This window comes from Engystomops pustulosus, unplaced genomic scaffold (genome assembly GCF_040894005.1).
Source record: "Engystomops pustulosus unplaced genomic scaffold, aEngPut4.maternal MAT_SCAFFOLD_197, whole genome shotgun sequence".
NCBI classification, from domain to species: Eukaryota; Metazoa; Chordata; class Amphibia; order Anura; family Leptodactylidae; genus Engystomops; species Engystomops pustulosus.
Genome location: NW_027285077.1, coordinates 42,753 through 61,055, shown reverse-complemented (window position 1 = coordinate 61,055; position 18,303 = coordinate 42,753). Strand labels below are relative to the sequence as shown.

At 44.6% G+C, this 18,303-nt stretch overlaps 1 protein-coding gene across 4 annotated transcripts in view; it reads left to right on the top strand.

The window, feature by feature from the left end:
• The window catches only part of IL5RA (interleukin 5 receptor subunit alpha), an 89,952-nt gene extending 71,649 nt beyond the window's left edge, over positions 1-18,303 (top strand). For all 4 annotated transcript variants that reach the window (XM_072132000.1, XM_072132003.1, XM_072132002.1 and 1 more), the window contains 6 exons: positions 3,187-3,368; positions 3,501-3,631; positions 15,683-15,830; positions 16,023-16,107; positions 17,213-17,291; positions 17,495-18,303. In XM_072132000.1, the coding sequence (XP_071988101.1) occupies positions 3,187-3,368; positions 3,501-3,631; positions 15,683-15,830; positions 16,023-16,107; positions 17,213-17,291; positions 17,495-17,626 (757 nt within the window). In that variant the 3' untranslated portion in view covers positions 17,627-18,303. The remainder of the gene's footprint in view (positions 1-3,186; positions 3,369-3,500; positions 3,632-15,682; positions 15,831-16,022; positions 16,108-17,212; positions 17,292-17,494) is intronic.

The following is an 18,303-nucleotide window of genomic DNA, read 5'->3' as shown; positions in this document are numbered from 1 at the left end:
CACTTTTCCAGCTTAGCGAAGAGGTGGTTTTTGCGCAACCTGGTAAGTACTTGGCGGAGGTGTTGCTGGTGAGAAACCATATCAGGAGAGAAAATCAAAATATCGTCTAGATAAACCACCATAAACACACCGATGTAATCATGAAAGATGGAGTTCATAAACCCTTGAAAAACCGCTGGGGCATTACTCAAACCAAAGGGCATAACCAGGTATTCAAAGTGTCCCAAAGGTGTATTAAATGCGGTTTTCCACTCATCCCCTTCCCGGATCCGAATCAGGTTATAAGCCCCTCTGAGATCTAATTTAGAGAAAACTTGGGCCCCAGAAACCTGATTTAAGAGATCCGGGATCAAGGGGAGAGGACCTGAGTTTTTTACCGTTATCTTGTTTAATTCTCGATAATCAATACACGGCCGTAAACCACCGTCTTTTTTCTCAACAAAAAAGAACCCGGCCCCAGTGGGCGACTCAGAAGGACGGATATGTCCGATTGCCAAACTCTCCTCAATATAACTCTTCAGTGCCTCCCGTTCAGGTACCGACAGGTTATATATACGACCCTTTGGCAATCTAGCATCAGGAAGAAGGTCAATTTTACAATCAAACTCCCTGTGAGGAGGAAGTACTTGGGATAAGGGTTTTGAAAACACATCTGAGTAATCAGAGAGAAAACCTGGAAGACTCTGATCTTCCGCCACTACTGTACATAATGAAACTCTGGACAGGTGATCCTTACAGTGAGGACCCCAATGAACCAGCTCCAGAGTTTCCCAATTAATTACCGGATTATGGATCCGGAGCCAGGGTAGACCAAGAATGACATTTTCAGACAGGTTTTCCATAACTAGGAAAGAACACCATTCTACATGCATAGCTCCTACCATAAGTTTTATCTGCGGGGTTCGGAATTTAATCAACCCTGCCTGTAGAGGGGTCAAATCCGCACCCGACATCTGGATAGGAGTGGACAATGGAATCAATGACATGCGAAACTGAGAGACAAAACTATAATCAATTAAATTAGACGCAGCACCTGAATCCAAAAAGGCGCGACCAGTGCAGGAAACAGACTGAAACTTAATAGTACAAGGTAAATACATTCTAGACACAATTGGGAGTACCTGAGCTCCTAAGCAGTCCCCCCGACTACTGCTTAGGAGCGGAAGTTTTCCTGCTGCTGCCTCTTGGAACAGGTGTTGACCTGATGATCAGGACTTCCACAGTAGAAACAAAGATGATGTCTCATTCGATGTTGCTTCCGCTGTGCAGGAGAGATGCTATCCAGCTCCATGGATTCCAATTCTGGACTACCCGGAGACAGATTGGCCGCTGGCTGACAGTCAGAGGACACCCGAGGTGATCGCCTGGATCTTAGGCGACGATCAACTCGGATGACCAGAGTCATAGCATCATCTAATGTCTGAGGCTCGGCATAAGCTAAGACTAAGTCCTGTACTCGATCTGACAGTCCGGACATAAATTGGTCCTTTAGGGCGCAGTCATTCCATTGCGAGTCAGTCACATACTGTCTGAACTGGGCACAATAATCTTCTGCTGTCCGTTTTCCCTGACACAGAGATCTAAGGTGGGAAACTGCAAGTGCTCGGCGGTCAGGTTCGTCATAAATCTGGCCTAGAGCAGAAAAAAAAGCGTCAAGAGAAGAACGGGATGGAGAGTCAGGTGGGAGAGAAAAAGCCCAATTTTGCGGATCCCCACGCAACAGGGAAATTACCACGCCCACCCTTTGAATCTCTGTGCCCGATGAACGAGGGCGTAAAGAAAAGTAAAGTTTACAGCCCTCCCGAAATGAAAAAAATTTCTTACGGTCACCAAAAAACACGTCAGGGAGAGGAACCTTAGGTTCAGGCATGGGTGGCAGTGGATCCTGCGGTGATGTCCGTTGTGGAACCTGCATAGATTCCTGAATTTGGAGACGGGAAGCTAGATCCTGAACAAGCTGAGTTAGGGTCTGGACCTGAGCGACCACAGCTGACAAAGGCTCCATGGAAGGAGAGAATGTAGCAGGTCGGATACAGGATGCAGACCTATGTGTGGCCAGTGTTTCTGTTAGGATTGGGTACACAAAAGACAGGGGATAGTGTGCCCTGAGCTTGCCCCAGCCTCTGTCCCTTCCTATAGCCCCCCCACGCTAAACCGTGGGGCGACTACTTGAAGACTCGGAATACTCTGGTTTAAGTGCGGGAAGGGAAATACAAACAGACTGACGAACATAAAACACAAAAGAATCGTAAACTAGCCGGAGTCACAACGGGAGGGTACGTCAATAGCAAAGTCAGTAAGCAATAAGTCAATGTCAAAAACTAGCCGAGGTAACAACAATACAGATACAGAGCAATACAACCTAGTGCAGCAAGCAAGTGGAGAAAGAGATTTCAAACACTGGCACAGGTGACTAGTGAAGCTGCAATTTATGCAGCCAGAACTCCACCTCCAGAACCTGATAGGAGCTGGACAGCATCTGGGAATTAACCCCTCACGGTGCAGAACAACAGGCACCAAGCTGAGGTTCAAAGTCCCAGCCACTCCTAGACAGCGCGAGATCTTAGCAGCCGCTGCCCAGGACGAGAGGTGGAGTTTGCGCGGACACGCGCCGGGGTTCGGAGAACGCTGCTGCCACCACCAGAAGTTCCAGCATTCTCCCTAGCGAACCTGACAGCGCCCCTACCAGTGGCGGCCACTCTGCGCCCCTACCAGTGGCGGCCACTCTGCGCCCCTACCAGTGGCGGCCACTCTGCGCCCCTACCAGTGGCGGCCACTCTGCGCCCCTACCAGTGGCGTGCACACTGCGCCCCTACCAGTGGCGTGCACACTGCGCCCCTACCAGTGGCGTGCACTCTGCGCCCCTACCAGTGGCGTGCACTCTGCGCCCCTACCAGTGGCGTGCACTCTGCGCCCCTACCAGTGGCGTGCACTCTGCGCCCCTACCAGTGGCGTGCACTCTGCGCCCCTACCAGTGGCGTGCACTCTGCGCCCCTACCAGTGGCGTGCACTCTGCGCCCCTACCAGTGGCGTGCACTCTGCGCCCCTACCAGTGGCGTGCACTCTGCGCCCCTACCAGTGGCGTGCACACTGCGCCCCTACCAGTGGCGGCCACACTGCGCCCCTACCAGTGGCGGCCACACTGCGTCTCATACCTTGTACCACGTGACGCTTGGTCTCTTGCAGAAAAGATTACGTGACAAGGAGATGCCAGGACTACAGCGCGGAGCCCGGGGGGCGCAGGAGGGTCGGGTGTCGCGTCTCTTTGGGGGAGATGTCTTCCGAAAGGATCCTGATCCACATCAACGGAACAAGTCACAGCCGAAAGATCAGAGCCACCGAGAAGATCTACAACTCCATGGATATAGGTGAGGGGCCGGCTGGAGACTTGACCCCCGAAAACCCAAACATGAAGTCCTGCACCCCACAATAAAGTATCAAACCCCAAAACCTCCAATTACTTACAGGATAACAATGTAACAACTGTGTTCTTATTGCAGAGATGATCCCCCCTGTCCAGAACCTGAAGCTGGACCAGACCGGACTACACTGGAGCAAACCCATCAACACAATGAATGATATCTGCTTCACCTACCACATCAACATCTGGTCCCAGAGCAAGAACGATACCGTAATATAATACCGCTACATTGTATACATGACACAGGTCACATGTCTGTAATGATGGCGGAGGGAGTGCTGCAAGTATTATAGTAGTTATATCCCTGTACATAGGGGGCAGTATTATAGTAGTTATATTAGTGTACATAGGGGCAGTATTATAGTAGTTATATTCCTGTACATAGGGGGCAGTATTATAGTAGTTATATTCTTGTACATAGGGGGCAGTATTATAGTAGTTATATTCTTGTACATAGGGGGCAGTATTATAGTAGTTATATTAGTGTACATAGGGGCAGTATTATAGTAGTTATTCTTGTACATAGGGGGCAGTATTATAGTAGTTATATTCCTGTACATAGGGGGCAGTATTATAGTAGTTATATTCCTGTACATAGGGGGCAGTATTATAGTAGTTATATTCTTGTACATAGGGGGCAGTATTATAGTAGTTATATTCTTGTACATAGGGGGCAGTATTATAGTAGTTATATTCTTGTACATAGGGGGCAGTATTATAGTAGTTATATTCTTGTACATAGGGAGCAGTATTATAGTAGTTATATTCCTGTACATAGGGGGCAGTATTATAGTAGTTATATTCCTGTACATAGGGGGCAGTATTATAGTAGTTATATTCTTGTACATAGGGGGCAGTATTATAGTAGGTATATTCTTGTACATAGGGGGCAGTATTATAGTAGGTATATTCTTGTACATAGGGGGCAGTATTATAGTAGTTATATTCTTGTACATAGGGGGCAGTATTATAGTAGTTATATTCCTGTACATAGGGAGCAGTATTATAGTAGTTATATTCTTGTACATAGGGGGCAGTATTATAGTAGTTATATTCCTGTACATAGGGAGCAGTATTATAGTAGTTATATTCTTGTACATAGGGGGCAGTATTATAGTAGTTATATTCCTGTACATAGGGAGCAGTATTATAGTAGTTATATTCCTGTACATAGGCGGCAGTATTATAGTAGTTATATTCCTGAACATAGGGGGCAGTATTATAGTAGTTATATTCTTGTACATAGGGGCAGTATTATAGTAGTTATATTCTTGTACATAGGGGGCAGTATTATAGTAGTTATATTCTTGTACATAGGGGGCAATATTATAGTAGTTATATTCCTGTACATAGGGGGCAGTATTATAGTAGTTATATTCTTGTACACAGGGGGCAGTATTATAGTAGTTATATTCCTGTACACAGGGGGCAGTATTATAGTAGTTATATTCCTGTACACAGGGGGCAGTATTATAGTAGTTATATTCCTGTACACAGGGGGCAGTATTATAGTAGTTATATTCCTGTACACAGGGGGCAGTATTATAGTAGTTATATTCCTGTACATAGGGGGCAGTATTATAGTAGTTATATTCTTGTACACAGGGGGCAGTATTATAGTAGTTATATTCCTGTACACAGGGGGCAGTATTATAGTAGTTATATTCCTGTACACAGGGGGCAGTATTATAGTAGTTATATTCCTGTACATAGGGGGCAGTATTATAGTAGTTATATTCCTGTACATAGGGGCAGTATTATAGTAGTTATATTCTTGTACATAGGGGCAGTATTATAGTAGTTATATCCCTGTACATAGGGGCCAGTATTATAGTAGTTATATCCCTGTACATAGGGGGCAGTATTATAGTAGTTATATTCCTGTACATAGGGGGCAGTATTATAGTAGTTATATTCCTGTACATAGGGAGCAGTATTATAGTAGTTATATTCCTGTACATAGGGAGCAGTATTATAGTAGTTATATTCCTGTACATAGGGAGCAGTATTATAGTAGTTATATTCCTGTACATAGGGGGCAGTATTATAGTAGCTATATTCTTGTACATAGGGGGCAGTATTATAGTAGTTATATTCCTGTACATAGGGAGCAGTATTATAGTAGTTATATTCCTGTACACAGGGGGCAGTATTATAGTAGTTATATTCCTGTACACAGGGGGCAGTATTATAGTAGTTATATTCCTGTACACAGGGGGCAGTATTATAGTAGTTATATTCCTGTACATAGGGGGCAGTATTATAGTAGTTATATTCTTGTACACAGGGGGCAGTATTATAGTAGTTATATTCCTGTACACAGGGGGCAGTATTATAGTAGTTATATTCCTGTACACAGGGGGCAGTATTATAGTAGTTATATTCCTGTACATAGGGGGCAGTATTATAGTAGTTATATTCCTGTACATAGGGGCAGTATTATAGTAGTTATATTCTTGTACATAGGGGCAGTATTATAGTAGTTATATCCCTGTACATAGGGGCCAGTATTATAGTAGTTATATCCCTGTACATAGGGGGCAGTATTATAGTAGTTATATTCCTGTACATAGGGGGCAGTATTATAGTAGTTATATTCCTGTACATAGGGAGCAGTATTATAGTAGTTATATTCCTGTACATAGGGAGCAGTATTATAGTAGTTATATTCCTGTACATAGGGAGCAGTATTATAGTAGTTATATTCCTGTACATAGGGGGCAGTATTATAGTAGCTATATTCTTGTACATAGGGGGCAGTATTATAGTAGTTATATTCCTGTACATAGGGAGCAGTATTATAGTAGTTATATTCTTGTACATAGGGGGCAGTATTATAGTAGTTATATTCCTGTACATAGGCGGCAGTATTATAGTAGTTATATTCCTGAACATAGGGGGCAGTATTATAGTAGTTATATTCTTGTACATAGGGGCAGTATTATAGTAGTTATATTCTTGTACATAGGGGGCAGTATTATAGTAGTTATATTTTTGTACATAGGGGGCAATATTATAGTAGTTATATTCCTGTACATAGGGGGACAGTATTATAGTAGTTATATTCTTGTACACAGGGGGCAGTATTATAGTAGTTATATTCCTGTACACAGGGGGCAGTATTATAGTAGTTATATTCCTGTACACAGGGGGCAGTATTATAGTAGTTATATTCTTGTACACAGGGGGCAGTATTATAGTAGTTATATTCCTGTACACAGGGGGCAGTATTATAGTAGTTATATTCCTGTACATAGGGGGCAGTATTATAGTAGTTATATTCCTGTACATAGGGGCAGTATTATAGTAGTTATATTCTTGTACATAGGGGCAGTATTATAGTAGTTATATCCCTGTACATAGGGGGCAGTATTATAGTAGTTATATCCCTGTACATAGGGGGCAGTATTATAGTAGTTATATTCCTGTACATAGGGGGCAGTATTATAGTAGCTATATTCTTGTGCATAGGGGGCAGTATTATAGTAGTTATATTCTTGTGCATAGGGAGCAGTATTATAGTAGTTATATTCCTGTACATAGGGAGCAGTATTATAGTAGTTATATTCCTGTACATAGGGAGCAGTATTATAGTAGTTATATTCCTGTACATAGGGGGCAGTATTATAGTAGCTATATTCTTGTACATAGGGGGCAGTATTATAGTAGTTATATTCCTGTACATAGGGAGCAGTATTATAGTAGTTATATTCTTGTACATAGGGGGCAGTATTATAGTAGTTATATTCCTGTACATAGGCGGCAGTATTATAGTAGTTATATTCCTGAACATAGGGGGCAGTATTATAGTAGTTATATTCCTGTACATAGGGGGCAGTATTATAGTAGTTATATTCCTGTACATAGGGGGCAGTATTATAGTAGTTATATTCTTGTACATAGGGGACAGTATTATAGTAGTTATATTCCTGTACATAGGGGGCAGTATTATAGTAGTTATATTCCTGTACATAGGGGGCAGTATTATAGTAGTTATATTCTTGTACATAGAGGGCAGTATTATAGTAGTTATATTCCTGTACATAGGGGGCAGTATTATAGTAGTTATATTCCTGTACATAGGGGGCAGTATTATAGTAGTTATATTCTTGTACATAGGGGGCAGTATTATAGTAGTTATATTCTTGTACATAGGGGGCAGTATTATAGTAGTTATATTCTTGTACATAGGGGGCAGTATTATAGTAGTTATATTCTTGTACATAGGGGGCAGTATTATAGTAGTTATATTCCTGTACATAGGGGGCAGTATTATAGTAGTTATATTCCTGTACATAGGGGGCAGTATTATAGTAGTTATATTCTTGTACATAGGGGGCAGTATTATAGTAGTTATATTCTTGTACATAGGGGGCAGTATTATAGTAGTTATATTCTTGTACATAGGGGGCAGTATTATAGTAGTTATATTCCTGTACATAGGGGGCAATTTTTATTGTAAAAACCAACAAAATACAATTAAACAAAATCATAAATACATTCTTCTGTATACACAATTAGGAATCAAACAAATATAAACTCAGAGTAAATGTAACTTAGAGTCCATAGCTGCTGCTGGAAAGGAAAAAGAAGAAAACTAAATCAATAAATATAGAAATTATACACCAGATATATTCCTCCATAATTTCCTATTTCTTTGGTCTTTCCTGACTTCCAGTGATTTTATCCACCTTATCTCTGATAATATTTGGGATACCACAGCCATGTAGTTATAGTCCTCACTATGCAGGGACACCCGGGTTCTGGCATGCCATTGGTAATACTTTATCACTGTTATTATGAGATACATGGTTCCCGGATCTATATCACCATCTGGAGATGGGACGCCATAGATGATGTCCGGGTACTGGAGGAATTGCAGCCTCGGGATGTTCAGCAGGTCAGACACTTCCTTCCAGATCTTCCTCCCTCCCCAGCACTCAGAGATGAAATGTTCCATCGTCTCCTCCTGCTGACACCCCAGGGGACACTTCCTATCTGCCACACTCACAAACTTTAGGTTCCCTCTCACAAATAACTTCCCATGTAGTGACAACCAAGAAATATCAAACAACTTGGGGGGAAGTCGCTTCCCATTGAGGAACCTGAGACTCTTCTGTAAGGTGGTGGTCACACAGTCTCTAAGAGCGAGTGGGGAATGGTAGAAAGCCTGACATATCCTAGTATAGAGATCTCTCCTGCTGTTACTCACAATGTAGGACTTCTCCAGCTTCCACATCCTGACACACTTCAGACCATATACCAGATACTGGGGGAGGAAGCCAGGAGTCCATCGGCCCCTCTTGAGACTGCCGCCTCGCACCCAAGACTCTGCAAAAGGCAATATCCAGTCCCTGACACTACTTACCCACAGGAGACCATTGTTTGAGTCCAGGCAACCAAAATTGACTTTCAGAAACATGGAGTCAAAAAATACCCTTGGATTTAACATATCCAGTCCACCCTCTCTCCTCTGCAGATAGGTGATCCCTCTTTTTACTGGGTTCAACCTGTTCCCCCATAAAAGCTGGAAGAACAGGCTAAAGAGCCGAGCGGAGAAAGATTCTGGCAAAGGAAAGACGACAGAGACGTAGAGGAAGACAGGGACCAGGTAAGTCTTCAGCAGAGTAACCCTTTCTCTATAGGTCAGCCTCCAGTTCTTCCATCGCTGAACCTTTACATTTCCGGTATCCAACTTCTCTTCCCAATTTAGTTTGGCATTATCTTCCCTCCCGAATTTAACCCCAAGGATCTTGATATGGGTGGAGGCCTTGGCGAATTGTGGCAGATCAAAGCCAGGAGCAGTATCCAATTTCCAGAAAGCTTGACTCTTCTCAAGGTTGACCAGAGACCCGGAGGCCTCTGAGTAACTTCTGATGGCTGTGGACAGCATCTCCACCTCACGAGGTTCAGATATCACCACAGTCACATCATCCGCGTAGGCGACTACCTTCAAAGGCAAGCAATGGGGGACAGGCACCCCCTGAAAATCACACCGCTGCAGTGATCTCAGGAACGGGTCGATAGCAAACACATACAGCAGTGGACTCAGAGGACAACCTTGTCGCACCCCAGCCTCTACCCCGAAAGTGTCCCCCTGCCAACCATTGATCAGAGGAAAGCTCTCAGCCTCTCTATACAAAGTTCTCAGCCAATCTATAAATTGTCCCGGAATACCGTACTTTGATAAAGTGGCCCATAGATAATCGTGATCAACCCTGTCAAAGGCTTTAGCCTGGTCCAGACCTACAACATATCTCCCACACCTCAGGGCTTTACATCTCTCAAACATCTCTCTTATCGAGATGACTGCTCCAGAGATGTTCCGCCCTTTTACTGTGCCGTACTGAGAGCCTGCCAACAGTGCCGGGGACAAACAGACTAATCTAGAGAAGAGGATTTTTGCCAGAATTTTCCTATCAACATTCAAGACGGCGATCGGCCTCCAGTTCTTGATGTCACTAGGCTCCTTACCTTTAGACAGCAGAATAAGGGAGGACACTCTCATGGATGGAGGCATCAGGTGATTTTTTAGACAATTGGTAAACACATCCACAAGGATCGGGGCTAAGAGGTCCCTGAACTTCTTATAGAATTCTGCGGTAATACCATCAGGACCTGGTGCCTTCTTCAGATGTAACTTATCAATGGCCTCTTTAACCTCCTCCTCTGTTATTTCTGCTGTCAAAGGAGAAAAGTCCAAATCTCTAGTGTCAGGGCCTGGAGTTGCCTCCAAGAATTGAGCCATTTTGTCTTTATCCAAAACCTTCTTCTGAAATAATTCAGCATAGTAGGATCTCACCACCCCCAGGATACCCTCCCGAGATTCCTGTAAAACTCCCTGGGAGTCAGTGAGACCTGTGATAGATTTCTTAGCCACACGTTCCCGGCAACTCTCATATGGATCTGGCGTGACTAAGTTTCCGTAGTCTCGCTCCACAACCAGGGACGTGTAGCGGCTGTACTGATACTGCTTTATTTCAGATTTCAGTCGGTCAATCTTTTGTTTGTCATCCCCACCCGCCGAATAGAGTGACTCCAATTCTTCCCGCAGCTTGAGATACTGGCTGTACTTGCTCTTACCCTTCTTCACTGACAGTCTCTTCAAGAGGGACCGGATCTCCTCCTTGACGTCCTCCCACCAGTCGGATATGTGGTTATAGAAATACACTCTCTCCGATTCACCCTGTATAAGAGAGTGGACTTGCTCCTGGACAAACACATCTTCTAATAGGGTAGAATTTAGTCTCCACAAGCCTCTTCCTATATCTGGCCGTTCTGTATTACCTAAGTAGAAGTATAGGGCCAGGTGATCCAAGTATGGGACAGACTTCTCACTTCTATCCCCAATGACCTCCGAGGGAGTCACCAGCGCTAGGTCTATTCTGCTATGCCTCCCAGCACAGGAGTAGGTAAATTTGGGTTTCCTACCACCCTGCACAAAGACATCAGACAAACCTGACTGTGCTATAATATCATTTAAGACCTTAGAGTCCCTAGCAAGAGGCCTACCAGTGGGTCTGTCACTCACTGTCCTAGTGGCATTGAAATCACCCGCCATGATGACTGGGAGAGATGTAAATAAATATGGCTTCACGTCATTAAATAGATTGACTCTCTCAGTCACTGTCTGTGGACCATAGATATTGATAAGCCGGAGCCTTCTACCTCGGATAGTAACCTCCAGCACCAAACATCTTCCCATCGACACCTCGGTTAGTCTGTGAATGGTGACATCGTGGGTATTAAACAGTATGGAGACCCCGGCACACGGCTCCACAGACAGTGACCAGATGGACGGCCCGGAGCGCCATTCTCTCTCTGCTTCTTTTAACAAACTAAGACTATTAAGATGAGTCTCCTGTAGGAAAAAGACATCGGCATCGAGATAATGTAGATGTTCATACACCGCATGTCTTGTCCTTCTTGCCCTAATGCTGTTGACATTGCTAGATATTATTTTCAGATTAAAGTTCGCCATTAGAGCCATAACAAGAAGCAGAGAGAGTGTCCCCATCATCATAAATCTGGATCAGATCCCTCCTCTTCACCACCCGTCTCCATGTCTGATTCAGACTCTGGCCCCACCCTATGGGGTCTCCGTTTTGAGGGGGGGTCACCATCGGGATCCTCATCATACTCTGCCACCATCCTCTGAAGTTCCTTCTCTAGCTCCTCCTCTGCGTCTGACTCTGAGAGGACACTGAATCTATTGACTGTCATGGTCATGTCTGTTCCACTGTCCACTCTGATCTTTGATGACTTGTGAACTGTGGTCCACTCACCCTCAGGCTTCCGGGTGGACCTATCTTTTTTCCTCCTCTTATTAGCAGATGTTGTGGCTGGAGAGGGAATGAGCACTGAGGGTGGTGCAACCTGCTGGACAACTTCCATATCTCCCTCTGTGGTTTGGGTCTGAGGCTGCTCTGGTGTTGGTATAGCATCACTTGACTCTAGGACCTGATGAGGTTCTGGCGTAGCCTGATCTGACCCTAATAACAAAGCCTCCTCCTCCCCCAGGTCATCTGCCCCTGCCAATAGGTCTTCATCAGGGAAGCTCTTACATATGTTGTGCCAGGCATTGGGACAATCCCTGTGGGCATGCCCGATCTCCCCGCACAGGTTACACCTGATGTTCTGGCAGTCCGCACTCACATGGCCGATATCCCCACACAGGCTGCACTTGACCACAGAGCAATTACTGGCGATGTGACCGACTCTACCGCATTTGAAGCATCTACGGGGCTGACCTGGATAGAAACATACCCCCTTCTCCCGGCCAATGAAGAAGGAGTTGGGCAGATGCTGGGTTATGTTGTTGTACTGTCTTAATTTCACCAGGACCTTCCACCCTCCTGTCCAGATCCCGTCCTCATCCCGGGTCTTGGTGAGCTCTGACATGAGGTCACAGTGCCTCTTGAGCCAGATGACAATATCCTGCTGGGGAACAGACTCATTCCAGAAGATGACTGTGACAGTGACTGTACCAAGTTTAGAGATGGGGATGAAGCTGAAATTATTCCACCCCTCTGCATCTCTAAACCTGGGGAAGACGGCCCAAAAGCGGTCCAGGTTGCACATCAGCTTAAAGCTCACATCATATCCCTGGCGGTCGGGGAGGTTAATTACTGCCAAAATGTCACTTGGCGAGAAACCCATTTGTTCACACAATAGCGACCTGACCACAAACCGCCTGTCAGGTAGGTCCTCCTTGGCCCCTTTGTGCCTAAATCTCACCACATTCCTCCTCTTAAATGCCTGACCGGTGTAATGAGAGCCGGATGAAAAAGATGGTGCACCCCGGCTCCAGGCGTTGCCAGAAGAAGACTGGTGAGGGCCAGTACCCTGCTGTGTCTGGGGGCGCTGCGGGGGCTGCTGGGCTCCTGCACTCTGAGGGTCTGCTACCTCAGCAACTAGAGGAGGGAAGTCCTGAGCATCAGACTGTACTACCCCCTCCCCACCATCAGCCTCCATACACTGCTCTGCCTGCTCTATGGCAACATCCCACACAGACTGCCCTTCCCCTGCTGGAACATTATCACACACAATGGTATTATCAGGAGGAGATACAGATGCATCAGCATTATCACCAACATTGGGGGCAGCAGTGTCACAGATATTAGAAACAGCATTAGGCACTGATGTATGAGCAGTATCAGGCACTGAAGTCCCATCAATGTCAGTACAATCAGTCCCAGCAGAGTCCTGATGATCCTGCTCAGATGCCACAGTGTTACCTTCAGGATCAGGTGCACAGTCCTGCTGCAGTGAGCCGTCAACTGGGACTTGTGGTGCTTGTTCTCCGCTACCATCAGGCAGATGTCCACGTTGCACGCTGAATGCTGGGACATGTGGTGTTTTCACTGCTCTGGTAACATCAGAGGGACGGCTGTGATCCTTCTGCTGATTGCAGGTTACTGGGACTTGTGGTGCCTCTGCTGTGGGTGGTTGCTGTTTCATGGCTTTATCTTTCTTGTAGAGATCCCCTTGCTGATATGGGAAAGTCGCAGGCTGGAGTATAGGTTTCCCCTTGGTCTCAGTTGCCGGATTAGATGCTCCTCCATGATGTCTCTGGGCCTGGAAGCGCTCCTGGTTCCTGTATGTCTCTGCCAGGGGACCCATCTGCTCCAGGACAGCCTCAGTCTGGGCGACATTGTCAGCGAGCTGCTTGGCCAGGGTGGTCAGCTTCTTGTCTAACAGCTCATGTCTCTCCGGGTTTGCTGCCTTCAGCTTGTAGGCACAGTCAATGTTTTTTTGTAGCAGCAGTTTTTGTTCCTTCAGGTTTCCCAGTCTCTTTACCAGTGCTGGAATCTGATCAGCCAGGAGGAGCTCAGGTGCACGCTCAGCCGCTGCATAGGGAGTTGCTGCAGGTGCACGCTCAGCCGCTGCATAGGGAGTTGCTGCAGGTGCACACTCAGCCGCTGTACATGGAGTTGCTGCAGGTTTCTTACAGGTGGTAGGTGATGGCACTCTGTTGGGTCCGGGTCTCTGCGCCACTGTTGGGTTCTGGCGCGCTGCGGCTCTTACTGCTGGGGGGTGACACTGTCCAGTAGCAGCACTTGTGGCAGCCTGAGGCCTCCCTGCTAGTTTGGTCTCGGCCTTGCTGCCTCCACTCCCATACCTTGTGCGCTCAGAGCGGATGAGCACAGGCTGCTGCAGGTTCTCCAGCAAGGTCTGCTTCTCCAGAGATGTCCTCCTCTGCCTGGCTGATGGAGGTGTACACGGCACAGGTGAGGCCGGGGCTGGAGGCTTCCTCTGCTCCTGCACAACCTGCTCGCTCCTCTGTCCTGGATGACCCGACATTGTGTTCCCACTCACTGGCTTCTGCTGCACATTCACACTGGTAGGTGACTTCACCAAACTGGAACTTACTGCTGCTTCTTTCTTCACAACATCTTCATTCTTTACATGACTACTTCTGGCTGAACTGCAGCCGCTGACATGACTTACTGTACCGGAGATTTTAGGATTCTCATCCATTAGTTTTGGTGTCTGGGAGTTATTTCCCAGAGAAGGCCTTGGAGCCTGGGCCTTGCATGGGGAACTTCCCCACCCAGGGTGGCCCCGCCCTGGGCTAGCTCCAGACATGAGGAGACCTCAGGAGCTCACACTGCACACAACTTCTCAGCAAGGGGGCAGTATTATAGTAGTTATATTCTTGTACATAGGGGGCAGTATTATAGTAGTTATTTTCTTGTACATAGGGGGCAGTATTATAGTAGTTATATTCCTGTACATAGGAGGCAGTATTATAGTAGTTATATTCCTGTACATAGGGGGCAGTATTATAGTAGTTATATTCCTGTACATAGGGGGCAGTATTATAGTAGTTATATTCCTGTACATAGGGGGCAGTATTATAGTAGTTATATTCTTGTACAAAGGGGGCAGTATTATAGTAGTTATATTCTTGTACATAGGGGGCAGTATTATAGTAGTTATATTCTTGTACATAGGGGGCAGTATTATAGTAGTTATATTCCTGTACATAGGGGGCAGTATTATAGTAGTTATATTCCTGTACATAGGGGGCAGTATTATAGTAGTTATATTCTTGTACATAGGGGGCAGTATTATAGTAGTTATATTCTTGTACATAGGGGGCAGTATTATAGTAGTTATATTCCTGTACATAGGGGGCAGTATTATAGTAGTTATATTCCTGTACATAGGGGGCAGTATTATAGTAGTTATATTCCTGTACATAGGGAGCAGTATTATAGTAGTTATATTCTTGTACAGAGGAGCAGTATTATACTAGTTATATTCCTGTACATAGGGGGCAGTATTATAGTAGTTATATTCCTGTACATAGGGGGCAGTATTATAGTAGTTATATTCCTGTACATAGGGGGCAGTATTATAGTAGTTATATTCTTGTACATAGGGGGCAGTATTATAGTAGTTATATTCTTGTACATAGGGGGCAGTATTATAGTAGTTATATTCCTGTACATAGGGGGCAGTATTATAGTAGTTATATTCTTGTACATAGGGGCAGTATTATAGTAGTTATATTCTTGTACATAGGGGGCAGTATTATAGTACTTATATTCCTGTACATAGGAGGCAGTATTATAGTAGTTATATTCCTGTACATAGGGGGCAGTATTATAGTAGTTATATTCTTGTACATAGGGGGCAGTATTATAGTAGTTATATTCTTGTACATAGGGGGCAGTATTATTGAATGTATAAATGTAAGAGATACAGTAGAATGAAATACTGAAGCTTTATCCTGTTTGTCTTATTTCTGTGCAGTTTACAGTCAGGAGTTGCAGCTTCTCTAGTGATTTGCTCCTGAATCCCTCTGATCGTCAGTTCATCCGTGTGAGAGCGGAGGGTTTGCCATCGTGTTGGGATCACTATCCCTGCAGCCCCTGGTCAGACATTATACATATTGGTGGAGGTGAGATCAGTTTGTATTTTTTTGTGAAATGGATCTTAGAATTTGGGAGCTCAAACTGCCCAAAACATCATTTGTATTTTCACCTTGAGATCAGTTTCAGATTAAAGAATTTTGAGATTTATGTTGAAATCCCATATAACATCTATATGACACAGTATAGAGAAATATACCATTGTCTCTGCTTCTCTTTAGATGGTGACAGAGCTAATATTTTGGTGATTATTGTATCTGTCTGCCTCATGGTAGCAAGTATCATCACATTTCTTATGTGCATTAGGTAAGTAAATGTATATTCTATGGCAGTGATGGCGAACCTATGGCACGGGTGCCAGAGGTGGCACTCGGTGACCTTTCTATGGGCACTCAGGCCATCACCCCAGGACAGAGTTCACCAAACAGGACCAAATCCATCAAATCTTCCTGCTGTCCCAGGCAACTTGGAGAGAAGCTATAATTAAAGTCTAAATTTGCCCTCCTTCTTTCAACTGTTTTGGTGGCCTCAGGTGGCCGATACAATTGAAAAAAGTGGAAGAACAGGTAGCATTAAGTTACTGCTTAAAAAGCAACATTGGCACTTAATGGTAAATAAGTGGATTTTGGTTGTAGGTCGGGCACTCTGTCTCTAAAAGGTTCGCCATCACTGTTCTATGGGATTGACTGAGAGCCAGAGAGCAGATCCCCAGGTTATACCGGCTACACATATATCATTATATACAGGAGATCCCCGGGTTATACCGGCTGTACATATATCATTATATACAGGAGATCCTCAGGTTATACCGGCTGTACATATATCACTATATACAGGAGATCCCCAGGTTATACCGGCTGTACATATATCATTATATACAGGAGATCCCCAGGTTATACCAGCTGTACACATATCATTATATACAGCAGATCCCCAGGTTATACCGGCTACACATATATCATTATATACAGGAGATCCCCAGGTTATACCGGCTGTACATATATCACTATATACAGGAGATCCCCAGGTTATAGCGGCTGTACATATATCATTATATACAGGAGATCCCCAGGTTATAGCGGCTGTACATATATCATTATATACAGGAGATCCCCAGGTTATAGCGGCTGTACATATATCATTATATACAGGAGATCCCCAGGTTATAGCGGCTGTACATATATCATTATATACAGGAGATCCCCAGGTTATACCGGCTGTACATATATCATTATATACAGGAGATCCCCAGGTTATACCGGCTGTACATATATCAGTATATACAGGAGATCCCCAGGTTATACCGGCTGTACATATATCATTATATACAGGAGATCCCCAGGTTCTCTGTGGGTCTGCACATTATTTATAGTGATAAATTGTTTTGTGTAATTTACTGTCTTTTTTCCAGGTTTTGGAGAAAGATATTCCCACAAATACCAAAGCCCAAGAAAGACCTAAAGCAGGCCTTCCAGAACGTCCAGAACCAGGTACAAATCAGGTTCCGGTGTCAGATATCAGATGAAATTTGCTCCATGGCCACATTGTAACTTCTTTTGATACTGTTTTTCTGTGGGTGTTTTGTGTAGATACAATGTATCCAGGATGTTTACATAATATTGAGGGTCCTTTGTGTCGGGTTTTCCAGTGTGAGCTTTTTTCCTTGAGCTTTTTTCCTGCTCTCTCTCTCCAGGCTCTGATGCGCCACAACTCCTGGGAGAACGAGGAAGTGATCAGTTACATCGAGGAGCTGGTGGCTCCAGACAAGTACAAGACGTCTGCAGATTATGGACATATTGCAGACTATTCCTCCCTCAGGCTGTGACCCGACTACATACATCATCAGGACACAAGGTCACTGGCTGGCGGGAGCACAGACCTGGGTAAAGGATAGGATTGCGCCTCCGCAGCGCCCCCAGAACAGAGCACACCCCTATTCATAAGGGTCGGAGTCTTGGACCTAAAATGACAAGTCATGGAATTAGAGCCGATCCTTGTGCTTTTACCTCTTCTGCTCTCATTATGTGATGATTTTGGACTGAATTGAGATTATTTAGAGTTTTCTATGTTTCTCTTTTATATTTGTGACTTTTTTTGACACATTTGTAGCTTTGCAACTTTTCCACTCTTCTAGCAAAGTTAGTGGGGCATGAATTTTTCAGTATTGCGCTTGATACATATCTTTAAGATCCCGATGTGGATGTATGAAAAAGTAGCAATTTTGGCACAAATTGTGGTTAAAAAGTCCGTAAACTCCAGCCCCGATCCAGCGCAGGAAAAACATTAGAAGAGTTTGCAACTTTTGTACAAAGTTGCAGAATCCCCACAGACTCCAATGCCGAATATATCAACATCTAAAAAAAGATCAAACAAGTCCAAAACTGGGAAGAAAAAAAAAGACACAAATGCCCTCACAAAAGATAAACGACCCCCATTGTGTATTTTTTATATATTTTGTTCTTTTCTTCTGTTTTTCACTGTGTAAAAAAATAATAAAACCAA